This window comes from Seriola dumerili, unplaced genomic scaffold, assembly GCF_002260705.1.
Source record: "Seriola dumerili isolate Sdu_G_001 unplaced genomic scaffold, Sdu_1.0 BDQW01000190.1, whole genome shotgun sequence".
Lineage (NCBI taxonomy): Eukaryota > Metazoa > Chordata > Actinopteri > Carangiformes > Carangidae > Seriola > Seriola dumerili.
The window spans coordinates 396,268-420,409 of record NW_019174445.1 but is presented as its reverse complement, the minus strand read 5'-3'; the positions used below and the strand labels follow the sequence as shown (position 1 = coordinate 420,409).

General features: G+C 41.5%; 1 protein-coding gene across 2 annotated transcripts in view; it reads right to left on the bottom strand.

Moving 5' to 3' along the window:
• The window catches only part of mtor (mechanistic target of rapamycin kinase), an 85,170-nt gene that overhangs the window by 22,491 nt on the left and 38,537 nt on the right, over positions 1-24,142 (bottom strand). For both annotated transcript variants that reach the window (XM_022753140.1, XM_022753142.1), the window contains 6 exons: positions 12,864-12,939; positions 9,883-10,022; positions 6,406-6,506; positions 5,777-5,892; positions 2,954-3,031; positions 2,195-2,302 (listed from right to left, as the gene is read on the bottom strand). In XM_022753140.1, coding sequence (XP_022608861.1) covers positions 2,195-2,302; positions 2,954-3,031; positions 5,777-5,892; positions 6,406-6,506; positions 9,883-10,022; positions 12,864-12,939 — 619 coding nt within the window. The remainder of the gene's footprint in view (positions 1-2,194; positions 2,303-2,953; positions 3,032-5,776; positions 5,893-6,405; positions 6,507-9,882; positions 10,023-12,863; positions 12,940-24,142) is intronic.

The window sequence follows — 24,142 nt, the reverse complement described above, 5'->3', positions numbered from 1 at the left end:
TCAGCGCTCAGGCAAATTTTAGAGAAACCTTTGAAATGTCACAAGGAAATTGGTTCATGCATTTTGACAGCTCGGTAAAACCAGTCATCTCAGAAACAGCTCAGCTCTGATGAGAACAACAGGTCTTGGTGCTGATTAATATCAAGCCTTTTTATGTATAGGCAAAAACAAATACTTCACAAAACTATAATTCACCAACTAATGGTTAAACTTTTGTTTGAGTCTCTGTCATCATCATCAAAATATTTTTTTTTTTTTGCTACTAATGCTTTTTCAATTTAATTAAAATGCAAATGCAAACAATGGACTGTTGCTCATTTTCAGCTAATTGGCTGGAATTAATTCACATTCACACTCCTCATCTGTTTCTAGAAAACATCAATCTCTCTGTTTGGTCTCCTTGTTTGGTTTTATGAAAAAATAATTAAATAATGAGCCATTTTGTTGAGCTCTAAATAATAATAATCTTTCTCCTATATTATCATTTCATTTGTGCGGACAGAGACAATGCCATATTTATGTTGGATTATTTCTTCACTGTGACATTCTGCAGTGGAATAAGAAGAATACGACTTTTTGCACCCAGTGCTGTATTCAACAGTTTTTCAAGTTTGATTTTGAAAAAAGTACAAAGGAACAGTTCATGACAGCACATGCAGTTTTCGGATAGATAAAATCTTGCTGAGCTGTGAGCAAAGTAAAGGATGATGCTGGTTTTTGTTTGGTTTTTTGGGGGGTTTTGAGGAATGCCGACAGGGACTTAGAGTAAGAAGCATTATACTGTACACGCTGTGTTCAGTTCAGTTTGATACAGCATGTATAATGTGGAGAGTCAGGAATGGTGCACAACAGATCAAAAGTTATTAGTTCATCTGCACGACTTAAATTCTTCCCTCACGGTGCACATGCAAGGCCGGGGCCTTTTCGAATGATCACATTTTGATTCAGCTGTAAAATGTCCAACATGGAAAAGATGAACTTGAACAGTATTATCTTGGATCAGATGGCATTCGTCTCAAATTCCAAAGCTTTGGCTGGCGGCAAACATTTGTAAACCACTTGTGGATTTGTGGTTATTGCACACATCCTCCTGTCTCACTTAACAGCATGTACAAAACTGTAATTCACAATTAATAATGATAATAATAGTAATTACAATCAGTCTGGGGAAACAGAAGGAGCCTGGATAGGTTTACATGCTAGGTTGCACAATATATTCGTTTTGGCAATGGCGAGTTTGATCAAAAGTGATCGTGTGTGTGTGTAGCTGTGTTTTGGAAAGGTCAGTCCTCATGACCCCGGGTAACTAACGACTGTATGTGCCAGCTCTCACTCATGGTCAGGACCTCCAAGTCGATAACCAAAACAATCAGGACACAGGGGCAAGTGGCTGAAATGAGTTTCTTAGAAAAGTGTGGCTCGGATCTGATTTCACTTTCACAACATTTAACTCTTGTTTTTCCAACTGCAGACATCACAAGCTTCAAGTTAAGTGGAAGGAAACAAGCAATCAGCAGTTTACACTGACCTCCTCTGCCGCTAGTGTTGTCTACATACACACACACACACACACACACACATATACACATATACACACATATATATATATATATATATATATATATATATATATGTATATACACAACCTGCTACAAACACAAACACCCAGAATCTAATGTGAAAGGCTGCTTCCTACTGTAATCACAGGGCAACAACAACATTTAGCTCATTAGAATATAAGAAAAGTGACAAGGCACTAGAACACAGTCGAGTGGATAGTGTGCTAATAACCATAGATTCTTAAAACAATTATTGATTCTCTTTCTCTGTTAATGTCACTACAATTCTGAGGTTGTGAATGTGGTCTGGAGAGATTGTAGCAGGTGGAGCATATTTTTTGACTTTGAAGTATAAATAACCTTTTACCTGAGCAAAAGATGATTCAACTTTTTCAACTGTCCCTTGAAATTACTTTAAATTTTAGACATAAACACACAAACACACACGACGGTGAAGCCACACTGAGGTATTAGCATGTGTCTTCCACAGTGTGTATGGTGCATGGCTTGTAATGTTTCCCATTAGTTACAGTAGCCTTTCCAACATCTGCTTTACATCGTATCTGTAGTTGCGTTTGTGAGTGCGTGCGTGTGTGTGAGTGTGTGTGTGTCCATACATCATGTGCTGTACTTACCTGAAGCCTCTCCCACCATGTTTCCCTGATGATGTCCCTCCTCTCTGGCACCAGCTTGTACTGGATCACCTCCTCCAGCTCTGACAGCATCTGGCAAGATACCATGGCCTGGAAAACAAACACACACACACACACACACACACACACAGATTCACTCTCAATCCACATATGCATTATTATATCATAGTTCAAAATTGTGCGGATGAGGCAGAAGCCCCTTCTGTGCAATGTAAAAGCATCATTAAAGCCTGTAAATTAACCGACTGGAGCTTCTTGTGAGGCATCTGTCAGAAAAAGGTCGGTCATCTGCATTTTGATGGCTTTGTTTACGTCTGACATTTGAAACAGCCTCTAAAATCTAGATGTCGACTGAAGTGTGTCGGCTGTCAGTCTTCATGGTGGACAGCTGCGGTATTTTGTAAATCAAAATCAACTCGGATCAAATGGCTTTTCATGATTGACATCTGTATGAGAGGGACACTGCAGCCTCTGGTTTGAAATGTTTCTTGTATAATTCCATGTAAATAGATGATAAAATAAAATCGGAGCTTGGCGCAGCGGAGAAACTGTCAATATTTATGATTTTGACTTTTAAAAGAGGGAAGTGCAGAGACTTAAATTTTTATAAATCATCACTTTAATAAAAAAAAAATTTTGTTGCTGTGGCATAATCCTTGTGCACATGAACTCCATGAAAAATGAGACGATCGACTGAAGCCAGAGGTTGAATATTTTTGGCGGTCTCGAAGGAAAACTTACCCCGTAAGCTCGACTGTAGCTCTCTCCAGCCATGGCCGTCAGCTCAGCATCCAGGAGGTCTCTTGCTTTATCAATACACTACATAAAAACCAAACACATTTACAGAGTCATCTTACATTTTAATGAAATCTGTAGGTTTTATTATCACACATAAATATAACAATGACACGTTAACAAGAGATAACCCAAATGCTGCAGATTTGGCCTCAACACAAACGTTTTCTTTCTGTTTTTATACATTGATCTTTTTACTCGTCTGCCTAAATGTGCAGCTTCTGAATTCACTGTAAATCCTCGACAGCGGTTAAAGACTGGTTGAACCCATGACTTTAGCCAACAAGCAGCGATAATGTCAACTCCTCATTAACGTAAAGACAGCATGACCCCAAAATGCACCGCGACACAATGTCACAAAACTCCTCGCATCAGGGCGAGCCGAGGCTGAACAAAAACACTTTGTACAAATGAACAAAGGCATCTCATTGCCTGATGTTCACACCCTTTTGCTGCCAACAGTGACACATTAGTGCAACCAGGACCAAAATGCCTGCTTGTATAGCAAAATGATTTGATGCACCGCTGAGCGCCAAGTGTTTTATGAGCAGAGGTAAATGAACTGTTGAGAGCAACAGAGTGAAAGTTATGTAACAATGGTTGTGGATGTCAAATGCATCTTTAAAAATTTTAAAATTGGAGAGCGATAAAGAAGGATTCAAAACGGGGACTGTTAGTCATGGTTTCCCGTAATGACCGTGATGCAAATTCTGACACGACCAAGTGTCAGAGCACAGTCACGCATCAACAATCTTTTTCCTACCTTCCTGTTCTTTTGGGTCTGATACTGCCTATTATTAACTCATTTGTTCCCTGATTTTTTTTTTTTTTTTTTCCTGCCAGGACAACACTTCTCCAAATTCAATGACACTGCACACATTCCAACACCGGCGAGAACTGAGGGGTGGAAAAACAGTAACGGAGAAAGACCAGATCAAGTGCAGCAAAAGGGGGACAAACAAGGACACAAGTACTGTTGGCGGAGAGTCTACAGACGTCTCGGGCTTCTACAGCCAATGTTTTAGGGGACCTGTTATTAGTGGGAGGGTAAAATGAGGGAGGATGACTGAGGAAGTTCTCTGAGGCCAGGACACACAGCTGTTTCAGACCCACTCCCACCAATTATTTTTTTCGTGGGGAGGGAGAGAAGGAATGGCGTGCCAAAACACCTCTTCAGGCATGCACAACAAGAGGAGGGGTTGTGGGAGGGTGGTTAGGTTAAGGTGACAATGAGGCTGCTTCTTTACAGCCTCCACTCAGTTATGGTCCTGTTTACTCCTGAATTACTGTGCTGGGGCCTCATTGGAAATGTGCAGTCCAGACGACTCCTGATAAATGCAGTGTCTGGCTTCTGGAAGCAAAAACAAACCATGACCCAATCTCCCATTCTCTTACATAAAGGTTACACTTATGTACGTACATAGGGTTAACTCCAGGGATATTAATTTATCATTACAGTGTGGGTGCGAAGGCCTCTGTCTGTGTGAATGGTTCAGACCGAATCAACCACTGGAGGAAACTCAACACAAAACCCAAACATGACTGAAGTCAGAGGGAGGGTTCTGGTTAGTGAAAACCATGAGACACTTAACAAATCAGACGCACTCTGGAGGACTGGATACATCATGAATCTTGGCACAGCAGACTGCTTTACTAGGGGGATGGTGGGGGGGGTGACCGCCATGTCTACACATCATCGCTGCAACAGACCAAACACTGAGATTTATAAAGCAAAGAAACTCAAAACCTTTCACACATATACGCACGCCGAGGCTCCTGCAGCACATGTCTGGTTGTTGGGGGTGAGGGGGGGGTATACGGGGAGGAAAGGAACAGCCCTATGGAATCAAAAGGACTCAAGTTCGAGGATTACCAACCACATCCGGAAGACTAGACTGAGCTCATGTTGACATTTAAGCTTTCACCCTCGCGCCATCTGCTTTTAATTCCTCCTCGTTCATTGCGAGTGGCCTCATTGTCAGCAAGAGTCAAAAGCCTGCTTTCCCTATTCAGCTGATACAGAGTCCTATAGGCCACACCTGGACTCAATCTCCAAATTAGAAGGTGGGGGGGGTGGGGGCGGCACACAGAGCAAGTCTCTAGGGCTTTGTGGTGAAAAAGGGGACTTGGAGGATGGGAGGATGAGTCCAGGGAAATTGGAGGAGCAGGTGTTTACTGTTGTCGGTGCTGGAGCCCGTGTTTGCTAGACGTGCTGGCATCCGACTTGAACAAATCCATTTCCAAGGAGCATGAGCTCATCCATGACCCCCCCCACCCCAACCTTCATCAAATGAGGAAAACACCACCCTGACCTCCGCCAGACCTTGTTGACAGGCGGACAGGAGGGGAACGGACTCTTTATTTGTTTTAAGGCTGAATGCTAGGATGATTTACAATTTCAAGAGTTGCGTAACATTTCCACACCAAAAGCTACCCACACTGTGTAAAAAAAATAAATAAATAAAAAGGAACTGGTACATTTTGTTTCTTTTAATAAAAAGCCTACGCTGATGGTGGAATCTGATCCTGACTGGAATAGCCGTAAAGCCGTTTTTAATGTTTCTTTACAGTGTTAGTTTCCAATGATTTTAGCTTTTCATACCTTGCTGTAAAGACTAATGAAACTTCCAGAAGCCGTGAGGCTAGGGTAATTCCCATGTGGCATGTCCTTATGAGATGTTTTTGAAAAATTATAGACCTTTAATGTACACTGAGCGGGGGAGGGAATGTGCTCCATCGGGAGTAATTGTGAGTGATGATGTAACCCACCTGCTGGGCCAATGAGAAGAGGTCCTGATGCAGGGCTAGCACTGCTCTATAAAAAGCGCCATCGTGCGTGTCTCTTGGGATCATACACGTGTACTCCTCCATGCTGTCCCAGTGCCCTGGAGAAGCAGAGAATCAGGTAAAGACACAAAGACAAGACATTTAACTATGGATGTCCTACAACCTAACTACTGAAGACCGGAGCAGATTGATGACAACAGAAGAAGGGCAGCGTCTTCAGCTGGACGGGCCTGATGGTCGGGTACGGTCTCAGGAGTTTACAACTGAGTTTGGAAAGTCTAAGCCACAGACCACAAACCTCCGAGGTTGCTTCTGCAGTGTGGTCCCTGCTTTTCTCCACCATTGCACGTTACGATATGTCAATGTTGTGACTGGATACCATTCCCATCTGGTTGTGAGAGTGAGAACTGGCAGGCGCCGCTACTGTTTTCATTGCTGCTCGGTTTGATTGCATTGTTGCAATGAGGCACGCAGAGGATGGTCTAAACGCTCCGTGCACAGGCCTTTTCATTAATCTCTCCTGAATGTTACTGCAGTATATTGTCCATTATTAGCATCTTCTTCTAATTACTGTTTAGTTAATATGTGATATGAAGTAACGGAGTGGTTACCTAGACCCCAGGCGGCAGCGGCGGCCATACGAGCCATCTTGGCCTGGGTTTCCTCGCTCACCAGCGTCCACTCCTCGCAGCACTGCTGGTGCAACTGGCCCCTGTAAAACATTAACCACAGGCTTCACATGGAAGAAAAGGCAAATCCAGATCTGTTCAGCACTGAGTTATGACTTCAGTGACGTCCCACGACATGTTCACAGTAATGACTTCACATATACAGAAACTGATCTGATCATCAGGTTTCCATGTTGATCAGGTATCAAGGTGCATAGAGGATTATTGAATACACTGTCTGCAGAATGGCTACATGGAGTGCTAAGAAGCCACTTGATCATAGGAATGCAAAAGCATCCTTGAATTATGCTCTTTGATTCCATCTGCAACGATCTGCATATCACACGGTGTCTCTGAGCTGCCTGAAGAACTGCCGACATTTTACAGCCGAATAAAAAGCACACATTCAGTAAATGGAAGAATACTCTGTAGAACATGATGAAGCTGGACAACAGAGGAGTGACCGACATGAATTTATAACCACAGTTACAAAGTGTTGATCAAAAAATTGCTTTAACTTCACGGCTTTTACAAATCGCCTAAAGTGATGCTGATGTTCTGGTTTTTATCCTCGAAAGATACAAAAGTTCTCCCGAAGTCCATGTTCTAATTATAATACATACACGCCAAGGCACTGAATTTTCTTTTCCTGTGCCAAAGAACAACAAATCATTCCTCAGAACAGCAAAGCACATCTGGCCAAGGATAAGAAGGGAACTGACTGAGATAAGACTTGCTTCTATTACATCTGCCAGTATTTATTTCTTCATTTGTTCTTAAAAGATGAACATCTTAAATCAGTGCACTGTCCCTCAACGTTCTAATAATGTCAAGCATCCCAGCAAAAAAAGATGGATGTTCCTGTCGGGGTCATGTGCAACTAACCAAGACTAATTCCTCATTTACAAAAATCAGTACTGCATTGTCCAGGAGATCAAACTCACGGCATGTGTTTTACAGGCAGGATGCTGGAGCGACCTTCGACACGAGAGAGAGAGAGAGAGAGAGAGAGAGAGAGAGAGAGATAGAGACACAGAGAGAGGGAGGGGCAGACGGAGAAAAAGACAGAGGCAGATTTGGAAGTCAGTGAAGTGAAGCCCTTCTCCAGCTGCCAGGCTATCAAATAACACGAAGGCAACAAGTACAAAAAGCTCCGGTACACCGGGCGCATGGGTGTCCACAGCAGACAAACACAAAGTCCAGTGGAAGGAGGAACTGGAGTTATTTTATGAGTCAGCAGACAATCTTCCACATCTTTGGAATTTCAATTGAAAAGTTCTAAAATAAATCCTGTGCATTAAAAAAAAAAAGAGACATTCATTTAGCAAAGTGTGGAGGTTTTAAAGGCCCCCCACACTACACACACCACTGCTCCGCTCACACAGGTGTGCTCACTCGAGGCTGATCGGACATCTCCATCACTCCCGTTAGTTTTTTCTCGTAGCCTTTCGAGGACAAACTCCACGTGCTAATGAAAGTAGTAAAGGTGTATTTATATATATATATTCTGTTTTTCCACAGTAGATATTTGGATTTTTCATCGCGGGGAAAAAGCACAGGTGAAAACACAATGGCTCAAACCCGTCAAGGGTGCAGCCTTCACCCGACACGCAGAATATCAGGACCCTGGAACGAGCTCACTCAGATTGAATGTAGTCGTTTTTACTTTTAATGTTATCAATTACACCTGAGCGTTTCCTGCTTTGACATGCCAACAATATCTGCTGTGAAAAAGGTCTATTACACCTTTGCTATTTTTATTACTATATGGGATTTTGGTGACATCCCATAATTCCCAGCACATCTCCAACCAACTGCAACCTGAACAGACCCTGACAATTGTAACTAATACACTCGCATCACACGGTGAGACCGTAACTCGTGCTGGATACCGGGAATTGACATCCTGGTATTTTGCAGTAAATTCTTACCAAAATCTTTTCCATGAACAAATACCTGCAGGGTCCCACAATTTTTTAGCATCCATGCGGTTACATCCTGAAGTCTGAACTATAAACAGCACGCACTGAAACAAAGAAGCTTTTCTCCAACGTCCAACTCTGAAATGCTGTTATTTTAGTCATATTATTTTTCATGCTTATTTTCTCTTTGTGGCAAAATATTTTTTTTTAAATATGCCGACTGCAAAATCTGAACATTAAAGGCTCTGAAATCCAATAAGTGGCTTCATCAGAAACACCGGGCCTCCGTCCCCCGGAGCGCGGTGTGCAAAGAATGGATGCACGTTGGAGTCTGAGGTGCCAAACATGAGCTTTAAAAGTATAAAACAGCTGCGGTAATCAGCAGCTTGATGTGTGAGTTTTAAGAGAACTGTTAAGAACTGACAAACTATTCAAACTTCCAACATCAAGTGTTTATATTTTTAAGATAAAGTATGATGATGGACATTTTCAGACTAAAGATTCTTTCGAAGATGTGCAGCTGCTCTCCAAGAGAGTCTGTTTGACTGTCAGAGCATTAACTGCATGTTAACAATCTCTCTCACCAGTTTGGGATTAACACACAGAGGACCTGTACAATACCCCCTTTAATGTACCAGAGAACAATGTGTTCTCTTAAGTCTGATCTCATGACCCTCTCCACTGTTACATCATCTCCAAACCTTACCCATCACAACACACAGACATAAACACACAAACCCCTCTCTAGCTAAATCATTTTTTCTTATAAAATGACTGAATCACTTTCTTGTGAGATGAATCACGGTGTATACAACAATGGCACGAGGACAGCAGGTTACATAAGCAAATTAACATCTGTTCGGCGTCATGGGTTCTGTGACGATTCCACATATTTTGATCCTTCGGACATCTTGTGACTTTCTTTTTCCCTAAAAAAAAAATGCTCTTTGAAGGTGAGCGGTTGTTACGGGGTTGAGCCTCAGCCGTGGTGAGGTTTCGTTGGAGTGGCAGCGCCTCTTACTGGTGTTGGATGCCTGCTCGTGCATTTCCTGGTAAAATTACATTGGTTGACTCAGAGAAACTGTTTTCTCCCTTTTCGCTCTGTCATCAAAGGCACTAATGTCAGGACTCATTAGGAAGATGCTGCCTAGGCACGACTAACAAATAAGAAAGTGGGAGATTCAAGAGCTCACAGTCTGCAACCTCAGACGCTGTCTCTATCCATTAGAGCCAAGGTCAGACACTGAAGAACCCAGTGTGCTCTTTATTCCATCACTTCAGTGAATCACATTCATATCAAGGAGCCCAGGGCACACGGTGTCAGACAAAAAAAAAAAACTTATGGTAAATTGAATACAGTCAGCAAACATTACAAACAGTGAGTCTACCGTCAGTGTTTATATATGAAACCATGTATCAATGAATCTGCGACCTGAAGGCAGAGACCCTCATTCGAATGAGTCGACTACACTCACAACAGATATGACTAATGACATACCATTCTCCCAGGGCCTCTAAGCAGCGCATCCTGCCCAGGATGAGCTCTGGATCCTCTTTGTTCAAGTCGATCTTCTTGTCGTATGACACCAGGGCATCTTCCCACTCATGCAGCTTCTCATACCAGGTGGCTTGGATTTCCTGGTGGAAAAAAAAAAAAGAAAAGAAAAAGAAAGAAAGAAGAATGAAACAGGAACCATGTAACTATAAAAATCTGCACAATTAACCTGGACTTTTTCCTCTTTCATCACATCGCCAAAATATGTTGTTTTTTTTATTTTATTTCATTATCTTGACCATTTGACAATTTAATGAATTGATTTTAGAGCGAGCAAAGAGTTTTTGAACTACACTCCACGTCCATCTACAATCAGACTTCCACAGCTCACTTTCATTATAATATTGCATGGCTGATTGGAGATTTACTCAATCAATCAATCAGTCAATCAATCTATCAATCAATCAATCCTGGAGCTGTCACATCTAAACGTTGACCTTGTGTAATCTGTCTATTATTATATATTATCTGTTTTACAATCTGTGTTTTTGTATTGTTCTTGTACTGTTTTCTCAATATGCTTTTTATTTCTATTTTTTATTCTTCTCTTATTTCTCTTAGACACACTGAATGACCTCTGTGTATGATAAAGTGCTCTACTAATACATGACTTTGCCTTTTTTAGGAGACATCAACCTATGATAAAACACACATAAACATATATATATTTCTTACAACCTTTCTTAACTGATGATTTCTGACTGGTGTACTAAACAGGGAAACCTTACATCTGCCCACAGTAAAGCTTTCCAAATGGTCACCTCATAAACAAGGTTCCTGGAAGTGCACAGTGAAACTGTTTTTACTGAGTCTTTTCACTTTTACCGTGTTTTTACAGAGAAGCATAAATGCAGTTCACAAAGGCAAAAGGAAAGGACCTTTACCATGCGAGTCCTAATGGCTGGGAAACACTTTTGTCTGGACTTTCGGGCTGAAACTAAACCTGTCGTAAAATCAACTGAATGCTTTCTATTAGGAAATACGATATTTAGTTTGTCTCTAAAACACAGCCCTGTTTTTCCCACCACTGAGCAAATACATTAAGTTCGTCAACACCAGCCAAGCTCTTGAATTTGGATTTGTGACAACTGCAGATCGTGGGGGAAAAAGTAAAAACATTGAGTATTGGTAACTCTTGTTTGCTAATGGATCTTTGTTTTTTTACTGTTAGGGCACAAGATGCCATAAATCTTACATTTGTACATCACACAGCAGCGTTTCATTTTAACTTTCTCTCCCATATGGCTGCTTTATGCATTTTGTTCATGAGGTCAGTTAAAATTGTCATGTTTTTTTTTGTCTTTATATTTATTGTCTTTATGTTGGATTTTAATATAAATATATGGTATTGAAGCTTTTTCTTTTTTTAAAAGAATAAATGCCATTTATCATGTTCATTCTAATGAAGTAATACCAAACACCAAAATGCAAAAGAATGGCTATTTTACATGTTTTATTAATTAGTGGTGACAGTCGAGTTCTGTGGCACGGTGGAATAAGCTACATCAGGTTTCAGCTAGACACAATACTTGTTAATAGTATGAATTACTTAGTGGTATGAATTAAATACAGATAATTACTGGATTTTGGTCTCAAGCTAGAAAAGGATGAAATATCACAAGTCTATTTAACCAGAACCATTCAGTGAGACTGGTGTGGTCTGTTCTGCTGTGGTTAAGCTCATGATTGGTGTTGAATTTAAAAGCCTGTTCAGTCCATCCCTACAAAAAAACAAACAAAAGCCACAGTGATGCATTTTTTGGTAAAAGGGAGAGACGAATCAGAAGAGAAAAATGCTCTGTTCCTCTTATGTAACTGATGTGGAAAGTCTGTGCGAGGGTGTCCAATGCATGTCTACTGCTAAAACAGTAATTTCATATCTGGACCGGGTCCATCTACAGAGAACATGAAGCACTTAGGAGTTTTCAATAATATCAGACAGGTGGAGTCCTCGACATGACCAGAAAACATTAGCTAAAAAAAACCCCAAAAAACCAATGCTGACGTTCAGGAATGACATATTCTGTGGTTTTCAACTTGGCCTGTCCAAAGTCACAAAGGGACTTCAAGTAAATGAAGCTATTTAGGGACCTTACAAACCACTCGCCATTAAGAAAGAATTACCGTTTGTATTTTTTGGTATGGAGCATTAAATCCTCTTACCACTTGGGAAAAAAAAATCACAAAGTAAACCCAAGTAGTTTCTGAAAAATCCAGATCAGAGAGACATAAAAGGTGTGCAAATATGTAATAAAAAATCCTCACATCCTGTCAATTGGATGATAAAGTCCATAATTCTGCTCCTTGCCCCCCCCGACTACTGAACAGCATAGCAGATGGTTTTCCACGTGATGCACATTAAGAACAGGGTGTTCTCGGGGGTATGTGTCTCGAATGACCCTCATCCCCGTGTTAAACTGTGTGTATGGGGATGAGAAATCCTGGGAAGGAGTGTACGCAGACAACAGACCACATGCAATACAACGGTCTCAGTCGGTGCAAAATGAAATACAAACAAGTTTGAAAATCGAGTTTAAAGACTTATCAAATGTAAAGATAAAGCAATGTGGTTTGTACTTTTATAAGGTTGAATATTTTAACAACTGCAGCAATCATTTCCTACTGTGTCCTGTAGAATTAGCACAATGTTACACATGCATACTACAAGGTATTCACCTGCTTGAACGTGTTTGATTGGTTGGTGTAGCGTGTTGTCAAATGGCAAAAGTTGAGCCAGTTTTAACATTTTTGATGAAAGATCCTGTTTTGGTTTTCTGTTTTTTTGTTTTTGGCAAGAGCCTTCAGCAGCAGCACCCCTGCTGTGCTAGTGTGCTGTTATGACTGAATGAAGACAGGAGTTTATGTCCCAGTGTCCAAATATGTGGTTTCCCTTTTTTTTGGGAGACAGAGAAAAGAGCACTCACCAGCTCCCCAAAATGTTTCATGGCGTACTCCAGCACCCCGGACGCGGCTTCTGGCTGCTGCAGTTTATTGTTGATGCTGCAAGACAGGACAAAAACAGAGACAAGACAAGCTTTAGCACAGCAACATCTGCAAAACTATATTTGAGGAGCTCTATAGTTCAGTATGTGGACAACACATAGATGCAGGTAGCACTGAGACCATCCCAGAGGTCCAGCTATCTCACCGTACATACACAGAATGTCTACAACGGCTACCTTACGAGTACAAGCTGAAAATGAGGTTCTGTAGTTACAAGATGTTACGGTTATTAGCAACATCCTCTTTGTGAGTGTTTATACACAGCAGGTGCTGACTGTATGACAGATGTGTGACCTTTTCTGGGAGGAAACTTTGAATGTGTTGACATACAGTGGCTTCAGAGAGTATTCAGACCCTGTGTTGTAGATTTCATTTTAAATGGATGGAGAAATGCTATTTTCAATTCATTTTCAATCAGTCTACACTCAGTATCCCGCGATGACAAATTATGTCCAATCAATTCAACTCAAATCAAAGCAAAGAGGATACAACTGACCACATTTTGGAGGGCAGCAACAAAGGGTCTGAATATTTGGTAAATAAGAGATTTCTGTTTTTAATAAATTTGCAAAAAAGAAAAATCTCCAAATTGCTGGAGCTGCAATTTATTTTGATAAGATAAAATGTGCCACAATAACAAACCATAAATAAAGCATTGTGGTGCTACAGAGATGCCCCCCGGCCAAGGGAACATAAACTTGTTTGGCAAAAGCCGCAACAAAAAAAAAAATCACATCATCATCACTTTTATGTTTTTTTTTTCCAGTGAAAATGAAATGCAAAAAACGATCATTCCAACTGCGATCATCACTCATATCGCAATCTGTCAAATATAATTGTAATATGTCTCTTTTTGCATTTTGTTCAGCCAAAAGGCAATTTTATCCATTTAAAAATAAAGTATGAAGGAGTGTCGACACCAGGGGCTTCACCAGGCCGATGAACCATTAGGAATCAGTAGTGTAGAGACAGGGTCGTGATCTCTCACCAGCTTCCCAACCACAAACACTGAGACTGTTATGATACAGACCCAAGCCAGTGGAAACACTGACACTGAACCCTGGGTTTCTCCGGTGTTAGGTGAGAAGTGTGTCCCTGTGTGTGTGTGTATGTGTGTGTGTGTGTGTGTGTGTGTGTGTATGTGTGTGTCCATATTCCCTTGAGAAAAGTAATTCACCCAACGCTCTGAGGTAATGTTACCGGTCGACTCAGAAACCTGCCTCAATGCGTTTTTGGTAATGTGAAATAAATGTTTCCTCTTTCAGCAAATGTGTGTTTTGTGAAAAGTAAACGCAGCTATTGACATTTGTCACACTCATCCGACAAATGATGCGTCATCTGTCAAGACGCCACAAATTTCCCTTTGTACACCCTCCACTCACCCGCACTGCCACCACATCTGGAAACACTCATACGAACCACGGGTCTATTATATTTCCTCAACTGCAAAACCCGTGTGCAGCCACGGGAAATTCATCTGTAAAATGTAGCGTTTGAAGAGCACTGGTATGCAGTGGAGTTCCTGAGGACAGTGGGCAAAAGCTGATGAGGGATACTTGAGCATATATGTCAGAAACCTGGATTGACACAGGGTAAAGGCCAGAGATGTGTGATGAAATGGCACAGCGAGTGGTCGTGCCAAAGCGTAGGAGGCCTCTGGTGCAGACCTGCATGATGACAGGTAAAATAACAAGTAATCACAACAGGAGGGAGTCTTGTGTGTAGTTGGAAACAAGAGGACAATCAACGGCACTTGTTGTCAATGCAAGTAAAATGTAACTGTTTCTGCAGTTTGGTGTCTTCAGGAAAGAATTTTCTGCAACTTCAGATGCAGAAATCCCCTTTTTGCCTCCTGATACCAAGTCTGTGCTGATGCAATAGCAGTGCTCTGTTTCCTTTTTCAACTGAACACTTTTTTCTACGTGTGAGAAAACACTTTTTTTATGCCTTTATTATAGTAGCAGTGAGAGAGAGTGGAGATGACATGCAGCAAAGGGCCACGGGTCGGATTCGAGCCCGGGCTGCTGCAGATTGGACTGAGTATGTGCTGTGACAGGTGAGCCACCGAGGCGCCCCCATAATACCATTTCTAACTGCACACGTTCGTACACCGGCACTTCACAAACAGGACACTTTTTAATGACAAAGAGAAGACACACGGATCTGGATCCTGTGTTTTGGATTGTTGTCTATATGTAGAACATTTACAGACATGCCGGGAAGCTACAGAGACTGACACAACAGTGACGCCTCGTATCTTGTAATCAAACACAGATTATAGTATGTGCATACCATATGAAAGTATTATGTTACTAAATTACAGGTACTGGCCAATAACAGTCCTGCTGAGGTACTGGAGTGCTCCTAAAATGGAACTGCATTACACTTACAACAGGATCTTCAGAACTGAAATATAAGTTCTAAGATCTACCACAAACCACAAACAGCGATCTTGTGTGTGACAGTGAATATTATCCTTTCACACACTCCAGCATTTTAAGTAATTTTTCAGAGGACGCTGGTGTAAACAGATGACGGAGAGCGTAAGACTTAAGGACCTGAAGGAAATCAAATGAGACAGAGTGTGACTGCCTAACATGAGAACGTGAGCTCATTTCAGTAAATAAGCATTTGTCTGCGTCTCTCACGGGGCTTGATAGAGCGCCCTGCACTGTTTCAGCAACCAATTAAATAATTATCGCACAGTCTTCAATAAACACAACTACCATCCATTATTCAGCCTAACGCTGACGATATCACACGGCTATTTTCTGTATACTCGGCCGTTTAAATTGAGCTTACAAATTACTACCCGTGGTCAAACAATCAATTTTTTTTAAAGCAGCGAATGAAGAGAAAAACTGCAAGGCCTCCATGTCCCACCACACACAAGCTGACGAGGTATGCTAAAGCCGCCCAGATGTGGTTTTATCTGAGGAGACAAATCAGAATAAGGGCTTTCTCTCCTCTGGACCCTGGAGATTTCATTGTCCCTCAGCTGAAGCCATCTGGCTGCCAGCTCCGAGCACACACAGTCTAAACACATCCAGATGACAAGGCTCACGTAACGTTCCCCTCAAGTAAAAACTCCATCAAACTATTAGCAAGCAGAAAAACTTCTTCAGACCACTGCCGAGTCTTTCTCTGGTGCACAGCTACAGGTATCACTTCCCAACTGGAACGTTCCTGTGACTTGTTCCTCTGAGGCACGGAGAAGTCGCTGAAAATACTTTTTTTTTTTTTTAAATCAGCTGTAAAACTGCCGTGATTTATTATAGTTTGCCGTGAAATTTAGTTAATGCGCCGTGTGTCCTGAATCAGATTCCTTTTGAGATTTAATTCAAAACCTCAAGCGAATGAGGTTAACATGCGGTTCTTTTCCACAATAGTTCAGGAGGGAAGATCCTTTGACAGCACTCTTTAAATGCATGAGATCAGCCTGTCGACTCTGTAATGTAAACAAAGCTAAATAGTTGGAGAGCAAATTAAACGACACATTTTACACGACAAATCCAGACCCTACACCTACATTGGCCGTACCTTCGGCCAAATACAGAAAGAACAGTTTTGTCTTTCTGCTTACTTTGTGACTAGGAATTTTTATTGCCTCTTGTATTACAAAAGCAGAGCACTGCACCATTGCTCTTCAAATATCTCTTACCAGAGGCATAATTTCATCAGAAATGCTGACTGAATCTTTCAGCGGGGGCCTACGTTCAGGCATGCTGCTAAATTCAACACAGGGAGAAACAAATCATTCCACTCACATTTGCTCAAGAGTGTAACTCAAATGATTTATCGCATTGCAAACCCTAAAGCCGTGTGTGTACATTAGGTTTTGATTAATCTAATACATTGAGGCATGATTACCTTGGGTCAGAAAGCACCGAGAGGGAGCAGAGATGTATATTTTTTCTTTTCAAATGTTAAACTCTTGATCACAGACGATGAGTAAAGTTTAACGGAGGAAGAAAATCCCCTCCACTCCAATAAAATAATCCACAATCCCCCATCTCAACTATTCTAAAGTGGCTTGGATTTTTCATTGAGAGGAGAGATCGTGTAAATATTTCCCCCCACAGAGGGTAAAGATGTATGAGAAGCTCAGAGAGAGAGAGAGAGAGGGGAAAAATCGGACCTCACTACTTTACCTAATCTAACCTAATTAAGATGATATCCACTTGATCCTTACTGATTTTTGGGCTCTGTGCTTGCCAAGTGCTGACTCCATTCCTTAACATTGAACATAATAACATCAAAATAGGAATGGCTTTCTAAACTCTGTTCATGGATGGGATGATTCAAAGTCCGATGAGTTACTTTATAATGCTGTAAACATATTTGTAAGTTTGGGATATTTGCTGAAATTTAAGACTCTGTCGCGTGGAAAGATGTAAATGCAATGACTTAGTTCATGTTGCAAGTTTCCAGCAGTGCAGTTACTATCATGACTGTCCTGCAGGTCACTCAAGAACCGCCAAACCTTGTGATACTGTTAGGGACTGACTGCCCATATAAATGACAACATTTCATTTGTTTTGGTTGAATGTTGCTCAGGGTTTGGACGCTGTCAAACAGGCTGAATCTTGACGTGCGATTAGCTGAAACAGCAGCTGCTCGGTGGCAGATCTTTCACGCCGCTCAGCCTTACATTCATTCGCACGACGACATGCACAGTGGAGAAGTGACACGGGCTGTCTGACACTTCTCTGGCCTTTGTGCCTTAAGGAACCGTTCATTCGTGGGGGGCAGCCAAAATGCAATCAACAATATTCCCAGACAGAGGGAACCCAGCTATCTAGCACCTTGGGGGGGGGGGGGGGGAACGACTTCTTTCCATTGCGCAGGCCTTGTCCCCGGCAAACTACAGATGAGAAACGGGTGAAGTCAGAACCTTGTTGACAAAACACACACTACACTAATTCAACCGACCACTGTCTCCGACACAAACACCGAACAGGCGAGGCAAGAGGGCATGAGGAGGCCGGTTTAAGAAATCAATAGAAAATAAACATTTCCATTCAAGATGAGCTCATGTTTACGAGAAAATATGTCTGAAGCCAGCAGGAGGGCCAGGTTGTACGCGGAGCCTGGATGTTTTTACAAAACAACTTTTACTTTATTCTGGCTAACAGGTGGCACACAGAACATCCTCAGAAACATAACTGCACACAAACAATTACAATGAATTCTTCTTAGTTAAGCGCTGAAACTAAAGAAACTGTTTCTCAAAGAACTACTAACTATTAAGATGAACATTGTACCAATTTTTTTCTTTTCCTGAAACTCTTCATTTGGAGAAACAGTCCATTTGAATTCACCCTCATGTGTTTATTGTATCAGTGAGTTCGACGTAGCTTTGTTTTCCTTCTGTCTAGAAAAGGCCGCACCGACAATCCCATTCAGACATCAGTCATGGGCTATTAAAAATGACTGACATGAATGGGTCCAAAACATTCCTGTTTTTTGCAGCATGACCGAGCTTTGACGATACTGTACTACCCGAGTGTTGACATGCGAATCGAAGGATGAATGAGAGCAAGGAAAAGGCAAGGTAGCTTTTTATACACGGGAAATGAAAATTCAATAAATTAAAGAAATAAAGCAGAATCATAGACAAAGTCATTGCAGTCTCACTGTATTTTCTTTATGCAAACATCTTAACTCTTGCTTTTAACCGTGACTTTAAAAAGCCAAACAACAGAATTATCTAATTTGTCAAGTCCAGACTCTCAGCTCTTTGAAAAACGTTGTGACATAACTAACACTGCATCTTTCATTCTGATTTCCTAACAAACGACACCACATCTGACCAGTGTCAGTCAACACCATCTAAACTGAGGGGCCCAAATCCTACACTTGTAGTACATGAACACAACATAAATCCTCAAGTTTGACATAAGCGCGTCTCTGGAAGTAATGAGCAACAGGTTGTCATCATCAAATACAGATCTTGGCCTCCGTGCGTCTTAAGAGACAGTAGTGCATCACTGCATCAGACAAGCATGGAGGCATAGGAAGTGGTTACCTCAGTCACCCGCCTCCTTCCAGATTGTCCTGGGATGGGAGTGTTGCCGAAAAGGGGTTTAACCCATCTGACTGGCCCATTGTCTCTCCGTTCGCTACAAACGTCGAGACAAAAAGGTGCTTGTTTCGTCACCGAGCAGATGCCACAGCAGAGGGAAACACTTAGTAACCCCCCCCACCCCTCACCCCCGACTTCAAAACAATTTCTTCAAAAGAAATCAGCTCTCTCGAGGATGACTTATCATAAACCTTTGTGCTTTGGAAAAGGGAAATAAGACATTATAAACAAAATGTCTCAGCTGAATGGGTATACAAAGAGAAAACAGCTCACTCATGTATTGCGTAACTTTACATGACCTTTTTTTTTTTTTTCTTCCCTAAAGTAAGTTCGGGGCGTGTTGGGGGGGGGGGGGGGGGGGGGGCATCGAGACATCAGCTGGAGAAACCATTCCACCCATGTTTACGCCACACTATCACCACATTGGGACACCGCTGCAAAATGCGTCTCCTGCGTTCCTCACTTTCGGGGTCAAAAGGTCAACAGAACAAAGCATCTCCGGTGGCCACCACCCCCCCACCCCACATGTTGTTGCCATGTGGACAAAGACACCCACATACAATATTTTTTGGAAGGACCCGAGTTTCTGCGAACTACATATTGACGACATTTTCAGTGAAATTATCCACTAAATATTTCCCGTGAGAGATGCCAGTCCTTGGATACGTGTATTTTTCTTTGTTCTATTGAAAAGCGACTCATGCTGTGACTGATTTGTTTCCAAAACAACGAAACAAGCCGTGGGTGCAGTTGTCTAGTTTGGTTACTTGGAAAAGATATTCATAGCTGTACTTTCGATAACATTCGGTTTATTTGAATAAACTGAGGAATCCATTCTAAATTCATGCAGACGGACATGACAGCTTTGTGAGGAAGACAGAGTGAACTCTTTCACTCTCTTAAATTAATGGTGAGATCTATTTAAATGCCTGAGATCAGCTAAAACCTCTTAATGTTCAGCAAAAAAAAAAAAAACTGTGGAATCTCTGAACGCTGGCGCAAGTGTTTTTTGTTTTCTGTCCTGTGACACAACAGTTTTTACATCCCATTGTCACGAAACGTCTCTCTGAAGCAGCGCCACATGGCCAACTCGTGTTTACACAAAGCAGGGAGAGGTATTCTAAAGGGATGGTGGCTAATCCGTCTCCTTTTCCTTCCAGTACTGTTTGTCCCAGCTACTGGTTTGTGTGGTGGTGAGCAGACGGCCGATGCCTGGCCTGCATCCGCCGTACGACAACAGACGCCACCTGGTAGCCATCACCAGCTTAAGCCATCAGACCGCTTGATGGTCTGCCAGGGCATGAAGTCTGCCACTTTTGGAGCTTGAGGATGCCCCGGTGAATACTGTCTCCTTTATTATGGAAAATATGGAACAGTTTATTTTGCCTCTATACGTGACCAGATTTAACTGAGTTGAAGATAATTGTCCTGTGTATTATTTTGAAATTCAAATCCGAGGTAACTCAGCTGTTTGCCTACGGTGCCTTAAATCAAGCTAGTGATTTTATGCAATAGCTGAGAGGCACAGGTCAGACATGTCATTTCTATTCCTGTCTGTTTTAAAACTGGTGCTAATTAAGAAAGACTGAAAGTAAACAAGTCTCTTACATTAAAAAACAAAAGGGTACTTAAGTCGTCGTCTTCTTCTTCTGCTCAAACACAATAACAGTCAGTAAATGAATCACAGTGAATCTATTGCTACTGTGAGGAATAATAAGTAAATTATAGTCCTGCAGTGAACATCAACACTATACAATAATCTGCCTTACATTATTTCAAACTTCAAACACTAATCAAAACCATCGTGCTACTGTGATAATCCAAGATGAATAGAAAAAAAAAAGGGAAAGGTTTGCTTTTGTATGTTCTTTTTTTTCTTTTTTTTTTTAATCGTAACCCAGGATACAAGTGCAAGTGTAGCACCACAAGGAATAATAATGCCTTCAAATAAGCCAAACCAAATTCACCAAACATTTTGTACAGTTCAAACTGAAGATCTTTTGTGCAGACACGACAGACAGGTGGAAGAGGTTACTGTTAATGAAGATTATGTAATTCTAAGTTTTGAGATAGAAGCCCTGGAATCCACTGGCTCCTGCTTTCACCTCCTGCCTTTCCTGTAATTGAACCCATGAGTACTCTGCTGACAGCTTGGCCCCCGTGGTCACTGTTTGATTACAAAACGTTTTTCCAGCATATTTAGGGACACAAAAGCAGGTCTGTGAGCATATCCTTACTGAAAACACTTTGTTTAGTCAGCTCGTACTTATCAAAGATAGATGACTGCAGCAATTAGCGCAGCGGGGTGTCCAACTTGTCTTAAAGTGCAAAGGAAAAAATCTGTTCAATGAAATGTGTGGGCTTCCCGAGGAAGTCATATAAAGAAGGGGGCTTTGGTTAAAGCTGAGTGAATACCTCTAACGTTAAAAGGAGCCATGCATTCTTCACACAGAGCCTGGTGAGACATGGTTAGAGGGTAAATTGTGTTTAAAAGAAGCTGTTTCAAAGGGGAAAAAACAGTGTGCTGCTTAACGTATAAAACAGCATCCAGCTGGACTTTCCTGTACGAGCACTGAATGACAGAGTCCAGGACCAAAGGAAAGTGATGCCGCTGGGATGCATTGCTGGAGAGTGAGATGTGACTCAGAGAGCAGTTAGGGCAATGAGAGAATCCAGGAAGGCAAAATTATCCAGATTTTTCCAAAAGAGACTGACGCACATCAATGACTTAAGGTTAGAAGTTGCAGGGAGGTCAGTGGACACTACGTACTATCAAACATCTCGTTACTGAAGTTAGAAACATATGACAAGTGTGGAGATATTATTTGTTCAGGAGCTGAGGTGAAAAGGATAAAAAAGACCAGTAAACTTTGTGCTGTCTCTACGTTGGCAGCAGAGCTGGAAATGTAAACTGCTTCCTAATGTAACTCCATTATATTTAACATATCGTTGCAAAGATTCTTATCCTAACACAATTAACTTTAAATAGTTTCTCTCTGGTAGATATCATCTGACGACTTTCAAATATAATGGAAAGGTAAGACTGAACATCCACCGCTCGCCATGAAAGTTACAATCATCTCATTTGCATGCTTTTCGTGCTAAAAGCAGCACTACACGTACAGCTACACGTGACCGAGCCACATAAATATAAGGGCTGATCGTAACATTATGCTAAGTTGTTGCCATTATTTTTTGACAAATGGGGGAAACTGAGAGGAAACCGTCTCGGATCTAATCAGACTTTAGAATTTGTCGGGCAATTAAAACCTCTCAGCAAACCAGCAATGAAAGCAGCCTATTATCTTTCAATTATGCTTGTACAAATGTCTTATTACTCCCATATGTGTCTCACAAATCAAAGAAATACAGGAAACTAAAAGCACATGTCAACATTCAACAACAACCAAAGGAAAAAAAACCCATGCAATGAGTAAAAGGGAAATTGCAAAGTAGTGACCGGTTGTAAAAAAAAATTGGCCAGGAACATCCAGGGAGCGAAATGCCTGGGAAGAGGAAGAGCTATCACATCCAAATATTTCGCTTCTACGCCGTGACACATCAAAAGAAAATAACAGGCCGATTCATAATTGTGTAATATTTTGGAATTAAAAGGAAAGTCATACTTTTTTTATTTGTGCTCTGAACCGCAGTGATGATGCTGAGCAGACCGATCTCAACCGTTTTCCTTCGTCGTTCGCCTGAACGAGCGAGAAAAGTGAGGGACACTTGCCAAACATTTGGCAGGAGGGACACAAAGAGCCTGAGGTTTTAAAGAAAAACACATCACTGGTGGCGGGAAATTATGTAATAAGATGGTAGACGAGGGTAGAAGTGTCAAGTTTTATTTTTGCTCCAAATCTGTGATATTCAACACTATCTGCCCCACTGTTCCCAGCGTTGTGCTGACATTACATAATTTCATATAAATGTATCAGCGAGTCAACGCCCCCATGTTGTGTTTTATATTTATAGAAACTAAATTCATATGCAAGTGATGGCACAAATATGGGCTAATGATTGGCCATTACCATGTGTTTCAAGTTACAAATAGTGTTTAATGGGGTTATTTGGTGATTTGCACGTCCATAAACTTCAGGGAGTTACATTAAAAAATGAAAAAGGTTAAAAGCAGAATCATCAGTTGTCAACAGTCAGTGTGTGCAGCAGCTGAGTCAGACTTTGACTCAGTGATTTTTAGTTTCAGTCCAAGCAGGAATGTGCATCACATCTTCCATGTGCACATGCACGAGACACGCTCACAGAAACATCGCTCCATAGCGCAAGAGGTCCCAAAACCCAACAGGGTCTTCAGAGGCTTAAACACAGTAGTTCTACTGTACTTTGATGTGTATTGTCACCTTTTTTTGAACAGTTTATTGAACGTCCTTGTCTTTTTACAGACAGTTCAGTCCCCTCCATGTGGAGAAGGGGAAAGGCCGTAAACTTCCAAGTAAAAATAGACAGGAATGTCGTGGTGCAGCCATGTCTCAGTCGTTATGCACAACTGCCTGCATTTACAGAATACTTTGGCACTTCACCGTGGCAGTAACACTACTTTGTTCAGCAATGATCATACATAGGAATCCATGCATGATCCGTTGCCTCATTGCTCATGACAAACTCTGATCAACCCCCCCCTCCCTCCCCACCTTGTGCCTAATCTCCAAAAGGTGTCTCCTTCAAGTTGGCAGGGGTGACAGCTCCTCCGGGAAGTTGTGATGAGATAAAAAATAAAAAAAATCCCACTGAATAGAGATCTTAGATTTCCCAGACATTGCGCAGGTTTTATTCTCCCCCTCCACTGGTTACATGTTAAAAGTTTTAAAAAGGGGAAAACAATCTAGAAGAAAGAACTCTGTAAACATCATTATTAAGCCACACAAATCAAAGCAGCAGATTGTAAATGGTGGTTCCAACCACCAGCAGACTTTGAAAGGAAGACATTCACTGGGCCAAGGGCTGCTTTGTATTTTCCACAAATGTAGGTGTTAAACATGGCTCAAACTCCTAAACTTGAATGTTCATATTAAATGCCTCTGAGTGTTTCCCTTCAGCAGTGTTTCCCCTATAAATCAAATGTAGCGTAATACAAAAATTATTGAGTGAATTAGT